This window comes from Alexandromys fortis, unplaced genomic scaffold, assembly GCF_014885135.2.
Source record: "Alexandromys fortis isolate MF-2015 unplaced genomic scaffold, M_Fortis_MF-2015_v1.1 scaffold_149, whole genome shotgun sequence".
Lineage (NCBI taxonomy): Eukaryota > Metazoa > Chordata > Mammalia > Rodentia > Cricetidae > Alexandromys > Alexandromys fortis.
The window spans coordinates 3,380,561-3,398,579 of record NW_026068025.1 but is presented as its reverse complement, the minus strand read 5'-3'; the positions used below and the strand labels follow the sequence as shown (position 1 = coordinate 3,398,579).

Sequence of the window (18,019 nt, the reverse complement as noted above, 5' to 3'; positions counted from 1 at the left end):
TTCTGCTCATCACTCTACTACCCAGCCACTGCCACTTCTATACTCTGATCATACTTACTTATTCTGAGCGGCATAGATACTGGCCAGTTTCAGAGAGATCTCAATTATTGCATTGTCTTCCTGTTGGGATTAAAAAAAAAAAAAAGCAATTCATGAAAAGTAAAAATTTCTTATGGAGTATTTCCAACCTCTCTACTGAATTTGGCTTTACAGCCAGTCTTTCCTCCTTTAAAGGAATTAACCAACTATGAATTCTTTGGCCATCATCATTTGGAATCAGTGAAATATTAGCCATTTTTTACAGGTCTGGGGGCGAAATAACTTTTTTTGTGTGTGCTAGGTCTGGGGCTACAAGACATACCCTGGTTGGTTTTTAGGTAATTAGACACAAACTACAGTTATCTGAGAATAACTCAATTGAGAAAAATGCCTCCAGCAGATTGTCTGAAAGCAAGCCTGCGGGGATTTTATTGATTAATGACTGATGTGGGAGAGTCCAGCCCACTGTGGGACTGGGTAGTCTAAGAAAGCAAGCTGAGTGAGCCACGGGAAGCCAGTAAGAAGGATTTTTCCATGTCCTCTGCTTCAGCTCCCACTTCCAGGTACCTACCTAGAGTTCTGGCCCTGACTTCCCTCAGGGACTTTTGACCAGAAAGCTTAAGATGAAATAAACCCTTTCTTTCCCAAGTTACTTTTTGGTCATGATGTTTTCGTCACAACAACAGAAACCCTAAGACAGGGAGCTCTCATTTTGTTAGCTGCATCAATAAGGAGGCAATATTAGTGTCCTTACCTGCTTCATACCTCCTCCAAGCAGGTAACTCATTGTCGCTTTAAAAAGTTGTTCTGCCTAAAAGCATAAATATTTAAAAAAAAATCTACATGTGACTCTTGATTCCAAGTACCAATCTTAGGTGCATACGTGAATACATGCATACATACATGTGTGCCCCCCCCCCCAACGGATACGCAGAGCACTGATACTCTTAAAAGGGACCAAAGGATCAGGGCCTCATCTCTAATCTGTACCTTAAAGTACCCTGTGATGAATGGAAGCTAACTTGAAGAGATTAATCACTTGAATTCGTGTGACAGATCGCAAACTGTCCTGTGATAGTCACCCTATCAATTAAGTTTTCAAAATAGCCTCGATTTTTGAATCAGCCTTCTTTAGTTAGGTGTGATCATACCACAAATTTAAGTTCTAGCTAACAGTAACAGGCAGAGAATGTCAACACCTTTAAGACATTTCATAAGAATGTTACTTGCACCAAATTCTCTCCTTTCCCCTTCCCGCAGGCTGCATGAGTCAGCTCACTCATGGCAGATGAAGACATACTTCAAAACGAACCCGAGATTTTTGAACCACACAGAGATGCCTAATCTGCTTGTAGTTTTTTACCTACTTGTGGGCTAATCAATTAAAAAGAAACACTTGTATCTTGAGTCACTGTATTTTAGGGACCTTTTTGAAGAATAACATATCTCCTCACTGTTACAGTTCCCTTGAGGGGTTACCACTTCAAGACATCACAAAGTGACTGACTTACATTTTCAAGTTGCCCGCGTATAAATGCCAAGTTGGCCATCTGAAAGCAAATTATAAAGAGCTGTTCAATTCAGAACACTGAAGTTTACACCAACTTAAAAACCTTTAAGTGAGACTCTTTCCTGCTTTAACAATCTTTAAAAAAAAAAAAAAGTTCACAACAGAGAAAATGTCACCAGTTAATCTGCTAGCGGCTCAGTACAGCAATAGCGAGAGAAGCCCCGAGTTTATTCTACACATTCTGTTGGAAGCAAATTAAACACATCTACTCATCACTGAAGAGAAGAACACTAAGATATCTGTTTCTTTCTGGTCTGAAATTATAAGTGACCCCATAAAGGATATAAAAATTAAAACCAAAAGAAAACGTAGAAAACGAAAACCTTCGGGACATCTTGAGAGTCAGGAAGATAAACTAGGAGGAGCACTTCCTCAGCATCCACCCTTCCTCATCAATAGCTCAAACTGCTCAGAGGAGTTACCAAATCGTAAGTGTAAGAGATGGCTTTCTTGTTATCACTCTGATACGCAAGGCGAAGAGCATCATGCAAAATTAGTTCCGCCGCTTCTGGCTCATCTTTCATGATGCTCAACTAAAAAGAGAAGACAAAGGAAACGTTATATGAAATGTAAGGAAAGCAGATGTGCATGCTGCTACAGATTAGATACAACACAGTACACAGAAGAAAGTCACTAATTCATCATGTAGTTATGGCATCCCCACTGTGCCCAGCTACCATGCTGACAGAGAAGACAGGGAGAACAGCCTCCTTGCATCTAGGTATGCTTATACAACAAAGCTTGACTAACAGACCAGACAGAATGAATGTGAGCAATCTTTTTTTCCAGAGACAGAGACCTGGCTGCCTCTGCCTCCTGAGTGCTGCGGTTAAAGGTGTGCAGCGCCTCGCCTGACGCTGTATTTACTTTATGAGGAAGCTACTTGCCTTTTACCTTCTTTTCCTCTTCCTGTAGATTATAAGGGACCACGTAGGACAAGGAGGCTTAATTAAAACTCATGAGGAGAGCAACAAAGAAAAACACCACAGAGTGAACCAGGGATCTCATCTAATGGGAATCAAGGAAGTGTTCAAGAAAATGAGAGTAAAAATGGGGTAAGGAGAAGGAGTCAACCGGACAACAAAATGGACAGAAGAATGGCCCCAACAAAGATAAGGAGCGAAGCTCCTACAGACGGAGAAGAATGGTTCCTGGGAATCAATGCAAGGACGGACAAGGTGGATGGAGGACAGTGAGTCAGAGTCACTGTCACTTCGGTCACTTCCAGTCCTGCAGCCCATGACAGGCTTGTGTTTCCTCAGACACAGGGAGAAAGGCAACACGCTCTGCTTTACATTCTCAAAACATCGCTCGGCCGCTGCACAGAAAAAGAACTGCAGTGGGGCCAGGGAACAGGACCACTGGGAGAAGAATGGGGGAGATGGGGTGGAGGGCTCGGAAAGACTGGAGAAGCGTTTTGATTTTCATGGCACTGTGATTATTGCTGTGTGACTGGGGATTATCAACAACGCACTTTAAGAACCACGACGGGTTTTTTTTTTTTTTTTTAGGCTGGTTATTTTTTTCAGGTGGCAAAGCGAAGAGTGTTTAAGAACATATTTAGGAGGGGTCATTTAAGAACAAGCGCTTAGTTCGGAACATGCTAAGTATGAAGTAGCGACGCAAGAGAGACAACACGTGAACGGCACACTGCAGTCTGTGAACACAAATTTGGACGCTGATGGCATTAAGTCGATACTGAACCCACTGGAAGAGATGAAACAAACCTGGAGAGAAAATATAAAAGAATGTGGAGAAACAGATTTAGACGCGAACCAAGAGACATAAGCAACACTACATTGCATTTTCGAGGCGTCATACAGATACTATGCACAAAATATCACTTCGGCTTGGCTGGTTAAGCTGATTAAAACCACCCCCGCAAAACATCCCCACTCAGAACGTTCGGACAAAAGAGAAATGCGAGGGTGCCATCTCCACCTGCGCTCACGACCGCAGCGGTTTTGCGGCAGGATTCAGCGCGGACCGGTCTGGACGGATGCCAGCCTGGCACCTGGGGCCAATAATCCATCCAGACCTCGGGGAAAGCGGAGCGGAGAGCGCGCACGCCCCACCGAGCCCCCTCACCTTGGCTCGTTTCAGCAGCTGGATGATCTCGGCCTCCACCTCGTCTGTCTCGTCCTCTTCCGACTGCTCCGCCGCCGCTGCGGGCCGCGAGAACCAGGCGAGCGCTGCGAGAAGCGGCTCAGAGGTCACCGGGACCGGCCCGCGCCCCCGCACCCCCGCCCGCCCGCCCGGCCCCGCCCGGGAGCGCGCCGCTCACCTGCCAACAGCGGCAGCAGTCCCTGTCCCCGCGCCGGCGTGCCTCGGCTCGGCCGCCCCTCGGCGCCCGGCCCCGTGTCGCCCGCCCGCTCCGGCAGCAGACGCGCGGCGCATCCTCCGCACCGCCGGCCCGCGGCCCGCAGCAGCGTCCGGCCCAGACGCCAGCGCAGCAGCCGGAACATGCCTCCGGCGCGTCCTCAGCGCACCACCAGCTGCGACAGGAGCGGGACGCCCCGCCTGGCCGCATGCGCGATGACGTCCGCTGACGTCACGCCGCCTCGCCCCGCCTCCCTGCCCGGAGCGCGTGAAGAGTTCGCCGCGTCCCGGAGGAGAACGCGGGCTGCGTGCCATGGCGGTCACGCTGCCGGCGGTCGTGGAGGAGCTCCTGAGCGAGATGGCTGCCGCTGTGCGGGACGGCGCGAGAAGTACGGCCCGCGGGCTTTTTATTCTTACCCCGCATGGTTTTGCCTCTAAAGCCTGTGCTCGTTAAGTTGTTTAAACACAGGAATTTGAGTGATAGACGTCAGATTCCGGAGCGCGAGCGGGCCGGAGGGGAACCCCGGGTATAGGCAAGGGCCAGGGATTCGGAATGGCAGAAGCCTAGACAATTTTGAGTTACTCAGAATCTTTTTCCATAATCCATGATGCAAAGTTTAAAAATAATACTCTCCTAAAAAATACTCTTCCTATACTTTGTTTAGAAAAAATATAGTCACAAAACCTAAACATCTAGCAGTTGAAAAATACTTTCCCCCTGTGGCCAGCAGAGGGCGCCCTCTGTCTTCAACGAAAAGACCAAACGAGATGATTTTTGTTTGGTGTAGAGGAGGATCTTCTTGTAGCTCAGCTACAAGAGGGCTTGCCTAACATGCATTGAGCCGCCGTGGATCCTCGCCCCTGCATAAGACCAGGCACAAGGCTGTAATCTCCGCACTTGGGAAATTGGAGACAAGAGAATCAAAAGTTCAAAGTCATCCTCAGCTACATAGCGCTAAGCCAGATGGACTACCATAGGAAGACGGTCTCAAGAAGGGGGGAGGGTCAGGAAGATCCTTTTAGACTGATTAGAAGCACCCTGTCAAAAATGGCGCCCCAAAATAATAGTCAAATTAGAGCTCAAAACTGTTTCTGTCCATCCATTGCGCTCTGTGAAAGGGTTTGAGTTCCTGCTTTAAAGGGCTGAGAAAAATGTTTTCATTTTGCTCTTTTACATATGTATAAAAGATTTGATCAACCAGGTAGTCAAACACGTTTTGATTTCAGAAAAGTTGTGGGGGTGTCTGTTGTGAGCTCTTGCTTCCTGGATTCGACCATAAATGTTCGGAGTTTTATAGACCCCCCTTGCCAGAACCGGGATGTTAATGAGAGTGGGTTGATCCATATGCTGACAACTGAAGAGGATGTCACTGACATTTGACATCCCTTGGTCAGGATAGAGTCCAGTGGCGCCGTTTTCTGCTGGTTCGAAATCTTGGCTCTTCCTAATCCCGACTCTTCATTGGTAACCTTGCCGAAGAAAAGTCCAGGTTGCATGTGCATGCTGTATGAACTTGTCAGAGCTGAGCCATGTAGGAAGCTATGGTTTCCTTTCCCGTGTAACTTGGTCTCTGTACTATAACCGTCTTGGCTTTGTATGCTTACTTAAACCCCAAATTTTTTGCCAGTGTTACAAATCTCCACTCAAAACGTTAAGGTTAAAAGGCATTTTATCAGTTATACTTACCCTAAAGAAGTCTGTCCAAGAGCCTGCTGACTTGCCTCATGGGAATCGGCTGGTGTCGGAGGGGACTACAGTGATCTTCCTCGCTGTTGCAGTCCTGGGAATTCTCTTTACCCACTTTGGTTTTATGTTTCGCATAGCCTGCGAATCTCTTCCCTCTCGTTTATTCATGTATTTATTGTTTCCTGTCTTACCTTATGAAGCACAGTACTTCAGTAGGTTCCTGAAGGAGGCATGAACTGGATCTTTGAGGCTTTGAATGTCTGAAAGAGGTTTTTCTAGTCTCACACTTCATTGGAAGGTATTAAATTACATGTAAGAAAGAACATTTCTTCATCTGAAAGCATCATTCCATAACAGTCTAGCATTTTGCATCTAGCATTGTTCCTGAATTTTGTGTGTGGCCTTTATTCCCTCTGGGTGTTGCAGTCCACCCGTGGAGAACTGATGGTGAATAGCACTGGTGTATGTTCCTTTTCGAAGATCACGTGTGACCACACTCACCTTCCTCTCTGCTTTATCATGCTTTAAACCAATTCGAGATTACTCACAAAAGTTGGCCTCTGCAGCGCCAGTGCTGTAGGTAGATGTTAGCCTGTGTTGCTTAGGGGAGAATGACCAAAGAGTGGCATGGGAGGCTCGGGGGTTTGGGGTGTTGGGAGTGTCTGGTGTCTATTTCCTTTTGTTTGGCCTCAAGTCCAGTGTTCATGCCTAAGCCTTCTGAGTTTCAGTTACAGGTGTGTATCTGGCTTTTCAATTTCTTTTTTAAAATTTTGTGTGCCTGGGTGTTTTGCCTGAAAGTGTATCTGTGTATCATGTGGGTGCAGTGCCCTCGGAGGCCAGAAGATGGCATCAGATCCTGTTGGACTGGACTGTGAGGGAGCTGGGGTGTGAGCCCTGCTCCTCTCAGGTCTTAACTGCTGAGCCCTCTCTCCATACCCTCAATTTTTACCTCATGTTAACCCACGGATGTTGATCCCATGGGTGTGGAGAGCCAGTTATATCTTGTTTATGGCCTTGATTCTCAATCTTCTGATACGATTTTGTCCGTTTTATTTTTACGTGTATGTGTGTCTGCATGTGTCCGTGTATTATATGTGAGGAAGCCCCCCGAGGCCAGAAGAGGGTGTGGGATCTGTGGCAGTACAGGCAGGTAAGAGCCACCCAGTCTGGTGCTGCAAACCAAACTCCAGCTGGCTTCGAGAGCCGCAAGCTCCCTTAATGAAGGAGGCATCTCTTCAGCCTCTGGTTTTGTTTACCACTCCATCCTGCGGGTACTCTTGATGGACTCTTGATGGACTTGACAGACGTTCTTTTCTTTCTAGTGTTTCTATCACCAGGTTATGAAGTGTGCTTTACTGCCCCTCTGCTTCTTGGGAACTCCCTTCAACTGTATCTTCTAGATTTTCTGTGAGGTTTGAATTTCTGATGTTATATTTAATTCGCACTGTTGCACTGAAAAGGACGTCCCCATGCCTGTTTCACTGCATTAGCTGGTTTGTTCTGATATTAGTAGTAGGCGGTGGAACCTCCCTCTGGCCAGTGCTTCCTCTCGGCAGATTGTTTTCCTCGTTTCTGTTCTCTTTTTACTTTGTAGTGGTAACTCTTGTCACGTTTTAGAGGAGAAGCCTCAAGCAAGGACTTAAAGGTGATGGTCACTGTAGTTCTCACTGGGTTCTTAGCTGGAGCATCCATTCCAGTGCTGTCTCCTGTTGGCTTGCTCAGATTCCCCCGTCTCCGGCCCAGAAGGTGACACCTGGGGGAATAGCTCAGTGGCAGAGGGAAGAAGAGGAGGGTTGACTGCTTATCTTACAAGAGCCGTGATGGGAAGAGAGCAGCAAGTCCCTGTTTTGGATGTTTTCTCCTAGCCTCGAAATCCTCTATTAGAGCCTCTCGTGAGAGTCAGTGGTCATCTGCAAGATGAGGGAGCAACAGCCACCTGCAGCTAAAAGGGAACTGGGGTGGATCTTTCTTTCTATGTTGTTATATTATTGTTGTTATTATTATTATTACTAGTATTATTATTATGACACAGTCTGTGTAGTTCTGGGTATCCTCAGACTCAATCTGTAGACCAGGCTGGCCTTGAACTCACAGAGATCTGCTTGCCTCTGTGCTGAGATTAAAGGTGTGCACCAACATACCCAGCGGAACTGATCCTTCTTAGACCACTTTCAGAGAACCTTATTTTAGAGTTCCTGCCTGATCCTATCTCCAGAGATCTCTAGTGTCATGAGTATTTGAGGTTTCTTTTGAGGGGGCTTGTGGAGGAGGATAGTAGGTTTTGGAATATGCGTCAGACTTTTGCTTGGCTCTCCCTACTGCTAGCTTCAGATACAGATTGCTAGGGTCTGGAAAGTTATATTCCACTTTTGTATCAATTTCCAGTGTATTTTAGCTGTTGTTTTCTCCTGCCTTTTCCATCCTTGGGAACTAATGATTTTTTAAAATAAGTAAATAAATCCTTTTATTATTATTTCAGTGGGGTTCGGGAAAGGAGGAGAATTGGCTACAAGGTTCTGTTTACATCTTATGTGGTGATTTGGTTATAGTGGTTGTAAGAGCTTCATGTTTGTACCTACTAGTCTAACGATTAACTCTTCCATTTTACAGTTTCTGATGAACATCTCTCATCGTAAGTACATACCCTTGCTTGATTTTTTTTTTAAAGTTACCATGTTTTAAGACTCAAATCCTTTCAGTATGTTCCTTGGTTTTTAAAAAATAGGAAGAGGGCTGGGGACATGACTTGCTGCTATTCCAAAAGACCCAAGTTCCATTTAGAAGATGCACCTCCACCTATAACTCCAGCTCTAGGAGATCCAATGTCCTCTTCTGGCCTCTGTGGGCACTGCAAACACATGGCACACAGACTTGCCTGTAGGCAAAACTCCCCCACACGTACATTCTTTTAACATTAAAATAAAATAGACATGGTGGTACACTTGTAATCCCAGCACTTGGAAGGTAGACGACATGAGGACCAGAGGGGGGCTTCAAGGTCACCCTCAGCCACACCAGAAGTTTGAACTCATCCTTCTCACCTCCAGGGGCTCCTGTACACACAGTACACCTGCATGTTCTCAAGCACTTCATATAAAATAAAGCAAATAAATCTTTTTAAGTAGAATAAGTAGGAAATAGACAAATAATAAAAGAATGCAAATAGCCAAAAACTTTTAGGGGAAATGATAATATTACTAATAATCATAAAATGCAAAATAAAGATTTTTTTCTATAAAGCTAGCAACCACAGAAGAAAATGTTGACAAAATATGGAGAAAGGGACATGTAATCCCTTGCTAGTAGAGACAGTAGAAAGTAACCTAGTGTCTTAGTTACCTTTCTACTGCTGTGACAAACCATCACGACCAAGAAAGAATATAAAAGAAAGCATTTAACTGGGGGCTGCGTATACTTTCAGAGAGTGAGTCCCTGCCCATCAGGGTAGGGAGATAGCAGCAGGCAAGGAGACACACACGATGCTGGAGAAGTAGCTGAGAGCTTGCATCTGATGCACAAGCACAAGGCAGGAAGAAAGAGCTAATTGGAATGGCGTTGGGAAACAAAAGTCTGCCCCAAGTGACACAACTCCTCCGAGGCCACACCTCCTGATCCTTCCCAAACAGTTCCACCACCTGTGGCTCAAGCAATTCAGGTTTATGAAATTATGAAAGCCATTCTCAATTCAAACCACTACACCTGGTAATCTGCAGTACAGCTTTCAAACATACATGTTCTTTGACAGGGATATTCCACTTATAAGAACATTTCCCAAGGAAGTAACTGTGCTGTTCCTAAAGATCTTACAATGAGCAGATTCACCTAGTGCTGAATATGACAACAGAACAACCTGGAAATCATCTACTCAAAACTAGTTTAGCTAGAGTAAAAATAATTCATTTTTACAGTAGAGATTTTTTATAGCCATCAAAAGTAATAGAAGAAATATTTATAGTGTTTGAGAGATGTTCACAGAAATCATAAAGTAGACAAAGCCATTTTAAAATAATTGAAGTTAGCTATGGTTATCTCTGATTAAGAGGCTCTTTTATTTAGTTAATTAAATAAATATTCAATTTTGGTATAAAAAATTCAAAAGTGTTCCTTCTCAATTCTTCCTAGTAATTTTGTGTGTGAGACTAATTTATGGGAAAATGAAGTAATATACCTGTTACATTTAAACTTGATAATCAATGCTGTATGTGCATAGATACATATACACATGTGTTTATACACAGTCATTCCATGAATAATAACATACGAAAAACATTAACAGGAAAGAAACCAGTAATTAGCATAAGATGTGCTGCAGATGTAGTCCAGAGGTGGAGTGTGTTCTGAGCATGTGCAGATGTAGTCCAGAGGTGGAGTGTGTTCTGAGAATGTGTGAGTGCCAGGGTGGAGAGAAAGGAGGGGCTCTGACAGGGGAGGGAGGAAGAGAAAAAGCAATTGCTTGCCCGAGGGAAGACGTGTTTGGGTGTTTTGTTTGCATGTTTATCTGTGCACCACATACATGCAGTGCCCATGGAGGCTAGAGACAGGCATTGGATCTCTTGAAACTGGAGTTACAGATGGGTGTGAGCTGCCATGTGGGTCCTGAGAATCAAATCCAGGTCCTCTAGAGGAGCAACCAGTGCTCATAACTGTGAGCCATCTCTCCAGCCCAAGTCCATGGGCTTTATTAATATTTTTTCCAAATTAAAATTAGTTTTTTATTTAAAGTCTGAGGATTGGGCAGGGGAGGCAGGTCAGTTGTAAACTGCTTGTTAAGCACAGGCGCCTGACCACAAGCCCAGCACCCCCTAAAAGTCAGCTGTGCCGGCTGTGCTCCTAATCCCAGCACTAGCTTCCTGGCAAGTTACAGGCCAGTTAGCAACCATCCCTAAGAGGATGGCCTTGAGGAACAGCACACTCAGGAGGGTGCAAAGACTGAGGGAGAGCACAGCGGCACAGTGCTTGCCTGCCATGTATGAGGCCTTGGCTTCTCTTTCAGCACCACCATCAAAAAGAGATAGGAGAGTGATCCTTCGTGTCTCAGGATCGACCCTTCTAACCCAGTGTCCTTGTATTCCCTAGGCTGAAGTTTGTGTTTGGATCATCGGCCATCCAGGCCTTGGATTTAGTTGATCGAGAGTCCGTCACTTTAATCTCATCACCCAGTGGAAGATGTGTTTACCAGGTAAAAGTCTAGAGGTGGGGATAATCCAGACAGACACCCTTAGGGCATAAATCTCTTCACAATCTGTGTGGAAGCTGATGACCAACATAAAGTATGGACATCCTGGACCACTAAAAAACTTTGACCCAACTTAGTAAAGTTAACATAATCATAATTTAAGATTTGTATTTATTTTAAATTGACAAAACCATACATTTATGACATACAAAATGTCTTGATATATGATCCTTTATGAGATAACTTCATGCTATTGACATATTCAACTATCTCAAACTATCTTACATGCCTACTTCTTTTGTGATGTGAACACTTAAAAGCCCATTCTCTTAGACATGTTCAAGTCTGCAATACATTGTTAGTGTAGTCAGTAAATCTCCTGAGTTTATGTCTCCTTCTTCAGCTATTTCCCTAATCTCTCCTCCTCCACTCCTAAAATGCTGGGTCACCACTATTCTGCTTTTGCTTCTATAAGCTGGATTATTTCAGATTCCACATAAAGCTCACGTAGTATCTGATCTTTCTACACAAGGCTTGTTGCACTTAAAAAAGTATCTCCAGGAATTTTAGAAATGAAAGATAAATATGACTTGATTCTACTCAGTAGCACCGTATTAAACTAACAATGGCGTGGACAGGCTCTTTTCTCAGGTATTATCAACCTTTGCTCTCGTGTTGATAATAGGGCAAGCGTGCTCACACGTTTATTGACAAGTTCATCCTGTTCACAATCTCATGTTTATAGGAAAAACCAAAATGCTTCTTGCGTTATTCCATATGGACAGATTCATTTTGTCCGCACTGATCTTTCTAAACTGTTGTCAGAAGTATTTATAATGAGTCAGAATCCTGAGTCTCTGTGGTCCTGAGTTTGCCCCTTAGGGCTTACAATAGATCTGCAATGTGACAGCCTGTTACCATACTCTTATTACTTTCATGCTATTGTTAATTCTCAACAGAAACAAAGCGCCAAGTATTTCTTTTGCAGGAATCTGAAATGCAGAGGGTAAAGTAACTGTCAGTCTGGCTACCTCACACTGCCAGACTCCCAACATGAGACGAGAAAAACTATTATAAACAGTAGGCCGGCATAACCACCTGCACCCAAGCTAGCTTCACGAGACAGCGGTAAATGTGGCTACAGTAGAGGGAGGGGCCTCTTATGCACAACACAGAAATGCTGGCAGTGGTGAGCCAAGTTTGTGTATGGCTCAGAAGGGCTAAGACAGACACCATCCGTGGGTAGGGACATTTTTTTCATTGTTTGAATTCTATCTTCTAGTGAATGTCTCAGAGCTGAGACCAAGACGGCAACTCTTAATTCTTAGAGAATGATTTGAACAAAGCCTGCTCTGACAAATGCACGTGTCTACTTATGGATCAACTTGCCATTCCATATTGTAGCTGACCTTAATTGACCTAGGTCATCATGTGTTTCTTCATTAACAAAATGGAGTGTTGGATATATTTACAATCTTTGGATAAAACTTTTCTACTCAAAGGGGAAATTTTCTCATGGTGGGTTTATAGATGAATAATAGTTGGAGCCACTGAATTTGTTTCTTGTGTTATCTTTTTATATTTTATATACAAAAAGGACCCTTCCAGTCTCATAGGATTTTGGCTCCAGGGCTGCAGAGACAGCTCAGCTGTCCTCTTGCAGAGGATCTGGGTTCAGTCCCATCACACACACGGCAACTCACAACTGCCTATAACTCTAGTTCTGGGGATCCGGTGCGTCTTCTGACCTCTGTGGGCACCAGCCATGCACATGGTACACAACACATAGGCCAGTGTGACACTCCTACATATAAAATAAAAATAATATAAATCGGTTTTTTTTTTTTTTTGTTTTTTGTTTTTTTTTTTTGAGACAGGGTTTCTCTGTGTGGCTGTGGCTGTCTTGGGACTTACTCTGTAGACCAGGCTGGCCATGAACTCAGAGATCCACCTTCCTGTACCTATCAAGTACTGGGATTAAAGGCATGTACCACCACCACCTAGCCTTATAAATCTTTTTCTTAAGTTTCAAGTTAAAAGACTTTTTGGTCTCAGCTCCATTATCAGTTTACCAGAATAGGCAGACCTCTCACTGTCCTTCAATTATGTGATCTGACTACTAGCTAAAATTTTAAACATCTTGTTTAAAACAATTTGAATTATTTTTGTCAATATGACTTTCTTAATGGTTGTCCATCAAATCCTTTATTATGTTGCTCTGTCTTTAAAAATAGACTCCTAGCTGTGTAGCTGTCAGCTTCAACTTTGACTTGAGTTGAATGAGACTAGAACTCTCAGACGGACATCACATCAATCCTATGGTACATTGTGCAGTCATACAGTAAGACTCAGAGTTCATTCCTCAGCTCTGAAAGGTGATAGAAGTTGAAGCAGACGCTGCCTTGGTGCCCAACTAGTAACCTTTCCATGAGCCAACTTTTACTCCGTAGGTCAGCCCAGATATTTTCATCATCCTCCATGTGTAATGTGTAATTATTTTTGAAGTCATTGTTTTTTTGCTGTCACCTGAGCTGCCTTTTAGACACTTTCAGCTCACTTAGGAAGAACAAGGTTGTATAACTTACTGCGTATCCACAGGAGGCAACTGTAGTTCAACTCCTAAAACATCTGCACTCGGGGATCCCAGTTCCGAAGCAGCCCGCTCAGAGGACACTGGGGAACATGGCATGCTACAGTCTTTAACATTTCTGCTCAGCTACTCACATTCTGTGAGCTACCACAGCTCACACAGCCAGTCTGTATCAGGATAGGAACAGTAAATCCCTTTTCCAGAAAGAGACAGCGAACACAGGAAACAATAAATGCAGCTTCCCAAATGCAGTGGCTACAGGGCCTGAGGTGGTTATAAGGTGGTTGCTCTGACTGAATGATGATGGGGTCACTACAGACTTCCTCCTGCCAGGGAGACTCCTGAGAGTCCAGTCCTGGTCTTGAGTGTGTTCTTTCCTGTTTACTTTTTAAAAATCTCCATGCAGGGGTGGAGAAAGGAGGGGTGAGTGGGGGCACATTCCAGCCTATGCTGTGAGTGGAAGAACTCGGAGCAGTTCCGGTAAGAGAGGGTCCTTCTTCCACCCAAGAGTGGAGACATTACATTAAATTACCCCTCAGGTCAATTTCCAGTTCTAAACATTTCTAACTCAGATTTTTGCCCGATTGTCGGGTTCATTCGTTGTCAACTGCTAGATAAGGAGGAAGCAAATTAAAGCACTTACTGTCTTTAGAGTTTCTACTGCCCCAGGAATTTGGCCAGTTTACTTTGAATCTCAGGCAGCCTTTTGAAAGCATAAGGCAAGGGGACCTCTGTAGAATTTATCCCTGTCCCTAAATCACCAGGCTTTGGTTCAACATAATCCTGGAGAGTCCTGGAGGCTTTACATGTTTGAGTCTAAATCTAGAGAGAAAAGAAGGAACATTAAAGGTACATTCTTTGGTAGTCTGGAGAGCCGATGTCTACCATGTCAGTGCTGAATGTGGGTGAGTTTTCTTGAGGGTGAAGTGGGAAGCAGTTGGCTTTAATGTCCGTTCATTCTTTCTAGACTCACTAGGGAAACTGTTGGTGCTCAGTGCTGTTGGTGTCACGTTCATAAGACAGCAAACCTTGGAATAGGAAGTGTGTAAGGTTTAGTTTTTAATACCTGATTTAAACTATGTCTAGGTGTGGTAGAAGGACATTCCTAGTCATCTCAAATCCCCCATAGAATTCTGCTTAGTCAACAAATTACCAGAAAAGCTGTATCACATTAAACATTAACAGACAAACAAGCACAGCACTTGAACCTATTATTTCTTCTAATTAAGGCCTTACCTGTTACTTGGTCTCAGGTTGGGGCAGAGGATCCTGGGAATGCTTACATTATAATCTTAACAAATCCTGACTTTTTCATTTAGATTGCCGTCTTAAAGCCTAAATTTAATTTGAAAGCCTTGTGGCAAATTCAGATATGACAGTCTACTGTAGAGTAATTGAAATGTTTTTACCTCCCTTTGATGGTGATGATCTACTTCATTTGGGAGCTAACTCAGATGTAGCCTGTGTTAACTGGTGTTCATCACTATAATGAGTATCTGGCGTAAGTCACAGTGAAGGAGAATGGGTTTCTATTGGCTAGCACTTTCAGAGGTTCCCATCCACAGCTGCTGGGCCCTGTTGTACTGGCCTAGGGCAGCACAGTACGTTACCGTATATTATTGCAGGAACAGGAGGCTGAAAAGGCCTCTTCACCTGGCAGCCAGGAAGCAAAGACAGGAAGGTTGGGATCCCAGGATCTCTTGCAGTGGCATGCCCGCAGCAGCCTAACCCGGTCTAACTGTGCCCTGCCTCCTAAAGGTTCTACCACTTCCCTTACGCACCAGGAGATAGCAATCAAGCTTTTAACACTTGTGCCTTTGGGGGACATTCAAAATCCAAACCATAGCAAGCTGCCAACAGGAAATGCTTAGCTACTTGGTGGTAGAGTGGTTTCTCCACAAACTGGTCCAATCACACCACAGGCAAATCTTGTTTTCCTTTTACGTTTCCTTTGTGTTCCTTTTGACTGTCACCAAGAGTATTTGTACTGGGCCTCTCACCAACACCCACGTCTGTGTCCTTCTTCCATCCCGCTGGATGAACAGGCAGATCTGAACTTGCCTCCTTCCCTGAGACCTCCATCCTGAGCTGCTGAGTCATCCCTCTCCCCTCTCACACCCTCTCTTCTTCCTTCACCTGAGAGCCGCTGTGTTCCTGCCTCCTGTGCACGCTGCTCCTTTCCACTCTCTGGGAATGTAACAGCAGCGTTAGAAAGGTCCATGCGTGCAGCCTCGTACTACTGAAGGGCCCCGCAGGAAAATGCACACGAGCTTTTCTCCAGTCCTGTTTAGTCCCTACAGGCTGAGACCTGTGCATCACAGAGAACAAGAGGCTGTGTGGAAGGCTGAATTAGCCTGAAACCCTTCCACCACCTGAAGTCCTAGAGTGCTGAAAGAAAACTTGTGTTTTCCCTTTTGTATAAACTCCACTGCAGTTCTTCACAGTGATGTCCATCAGCAACTCTTGGGCACTGAATAGATCATCAGGAACCTGTACCATGAGCAAACCTTCTAACCCTGTCCGTCTTCTTCTTCCCAGGTAGTTGGGAGTTCTGGCAAAACATACACATGTCTGGCTTCCTGTCATTACTGTTCATGTCCAGCGTTTGCCTTCTCAGTGTTACGAAAGAGTGACAGTCTGCTGGTAAGAATGGGCTCTTGGGCTGGAGAGACGGCTTAGAGGTTAAGAGCAACCACATGGTGGCTCGCAACCATCGAGAATGAGATCTGATGCCCTCTTCTAGTCTGTAGGCATGCATGCATGCATACAGAACACTGAATATATAATAAACAAAACTTTAAAAAAAATGGGCTCTTGCCACTGCCACCAAGTTGGGAGAGAAAAGGCCAGCGTCATTTCAGACTTTAAGTGCTACATACATTTTTGGGGAGGGGTTATATGGAATGGGTATTTCCCTCAATATTGGAGAAATTGTGGTTTATTATCCTTGTCTTAGTCACCTCTTGAATTCAGCCTCCTAGAATTCAGTACCACATTTGGTACTTCACCAGATTCCTGGTTTTTTTTTTTTTTAAGGTTGTAGAGGAGGTTGTGGGGACAGTAAGGTAATCCTGGAAATGAGTGTTGGGGAAGTAGACAGCCCAGTAAAGAGAGAGCTAAATAAAAGGTGCACACACCTCATCCCACTGCTTGTAAAGATGGCTTTGGCCTCACACTCATCCTATGGAGCAGGAACACCTCCATCTACATCTCTGCATCTTTGTGAGTCCACAGAGTCCAGACATCAAGTAAGGACAGCATGTCTGCATACTGCTTGTTCCAAAGGGAAAGAGATGCAGTACCCTCCTCTGCTGAGAGAAGGTGGTTAGTCCTTAGTCTGGCCAGAGTAGCGAACAGTCAGGTTTGCCTCATTTCTTACCTTTTTTATTTTTTAAAGATTTTTTTATAATGATTATTTTTATTTTCTTTGCATTGGTATTTTGCCTGCATGTATTTCTGTGTCAGGGTGTCAGATCTTGGAGTTACAGACAGTTGTGAATCACCATGTGGGTGCTCAGAATTGAACCCCGGTCCTCTGGAAGAATAGTCAGTGCTCTTAACCACTGAGCCGTCTCTCAAGGCCCCCCCTTTCTCTTTTTATATTAACTAAACTTCTTGAGAGTTTGGTGCCAAATTGAGCATCTCCATTCATACACCCCACTAGCCATGAATGTGGTATATTTCACCTGTATGACAGGATTGAACATGGTCCTCCCAGGATCCAGTGCTGTGTTCTGTGACACAGGTCTAATAGGGTCATCTCCACACATTTGTGTGTGTGTGAGAATTTTCCCTATGCGCCTTCCCCACCCCAGAAGACAACAATGATTAAAGTGAGTACAGGCTCTGCATGCTCGCTACAATGAAGTTTGAACCTGCTGGATAGTTATCAGATTTGCATGAGCTCCCTTGTGAGGAAGGCCTAGCAGTGCAGTGCCTCAAGGACTGTCAGCCGCGCTTAACTAGCTGAAGGCGAGGACGAAACCAGCTGAAAGTATGGCAGAGTCTCACTCTCCTCCTTGCATGTGATAGTGAGAGGTTTGATTAGACTGGTCAGACATGATCCTGCCTGTTCCTAACAAGTTTGTGTTTTGTATTCCAGTGTAAGCATCTCCTGGCAATTTATCTTAGTCAGGTTATGAGAAACTGCCGGCAGCTCAGTGTGTCAGACAAGCAACTGACGGACCTGCTATTGATGGAGAACACACAAGAGGCATAAAGGTGCCGGAGCAACATCTTCAAGACAGAAGCCATCAGGAAACTCATTCAACACTTCATGGTTCTCAAGGTGGAGAAATAAGATACGCTTCCCGACTTGTTACTGTCACTTTGCCCTCATAGGCTGCAGGATGGGCTTTGGATTGGCGCTGTAGGTTGCAGAGGGTTCGTGTGTGGTTAAGTATGATCCTAATAAGAACCAGCCTCTGAACCTCACAAGTAGAAATGTCCCTGGGTACAATTCAGTATTGTTGGCTCAAATAAAGCCAGATACCATGTTGTGTCTGCAGCTAGCTCGTGTTACTAAAGTGCTAGTGACTGTAAAGGCGGGATGGTGGACCAAACTGAATAGGAGCAAGCATAAATGAGAACATTAATCCTCACAAAAGGACGAGAGCAGACAGGCAGCTAAAAGACAGC

The 18,019-nt window shown here is 44.6% G+C and overlaps 2 protein-coding genes across 2 annotated transcripts in view; one reads left to right on the top strand and one right to left on the bottom strand.

Annotated features, from left to right (window-relative positions):
• Positions 1-4,130, bottom strand: part of Ttc19 (tetratricopeptide repeat domain 19) — a 30,080-nt gene extending 25,950 nt beyond the window's left edge. Inside the window, exons 1-6 of the mRNA XM_050163665.1 lie at positions 3,894-4,130; positions 3,698-3,801; positions 2,032-2,142; positions 1,551-1,589; positions 794-850; positions 59-120 (exon numbers count right to left, since the gene is read on the bottom strand). Of these exons, the coding sequence (XP_050019622.1) occupies positions 59-120; positions 794-850; positions 1,551-1,589; positions 2,032-2,142; positions 3,698-3,801; positions 3,894-4,074 (554 nt within the window). The 5' untranslated portion in view covers positions 4,075-4,130. The remainder of the gene's footprint in view (positions 1-58; positions 121-793; positions 851-1,550; positions 1,590-2,031; positions 2,143-3,697; positions 3,802-3,893) is intronic.
• Positions 4,131-4,161: 31 nt separating this feature from the next.
• Zswim7 (zinc finger SWIM-type containing 7) lies at positions 4,162-17,880 on the top strand. Its single transcript, XM_050163673.1, has 5 exons — positions 4,162-4,317; positions 8,226-8,247; positions 10,692-10,794; positions 15,920-16,024; positions 17,484-17,880. Exons 1-5 carry the CDS (start codon positions 4,242-4,244, stop codon positions 17,598-17,600), a joined length of 423 nt encoding a protein of 140 aa, XP_050019630.1. The 5' UTR covers positions 4,162-4,241; the 3' UTR covers positions 17,601-17,880.
• The last annotated feature ends 139 nt before the right edge of the window (positions 17,881-18,019 follow it).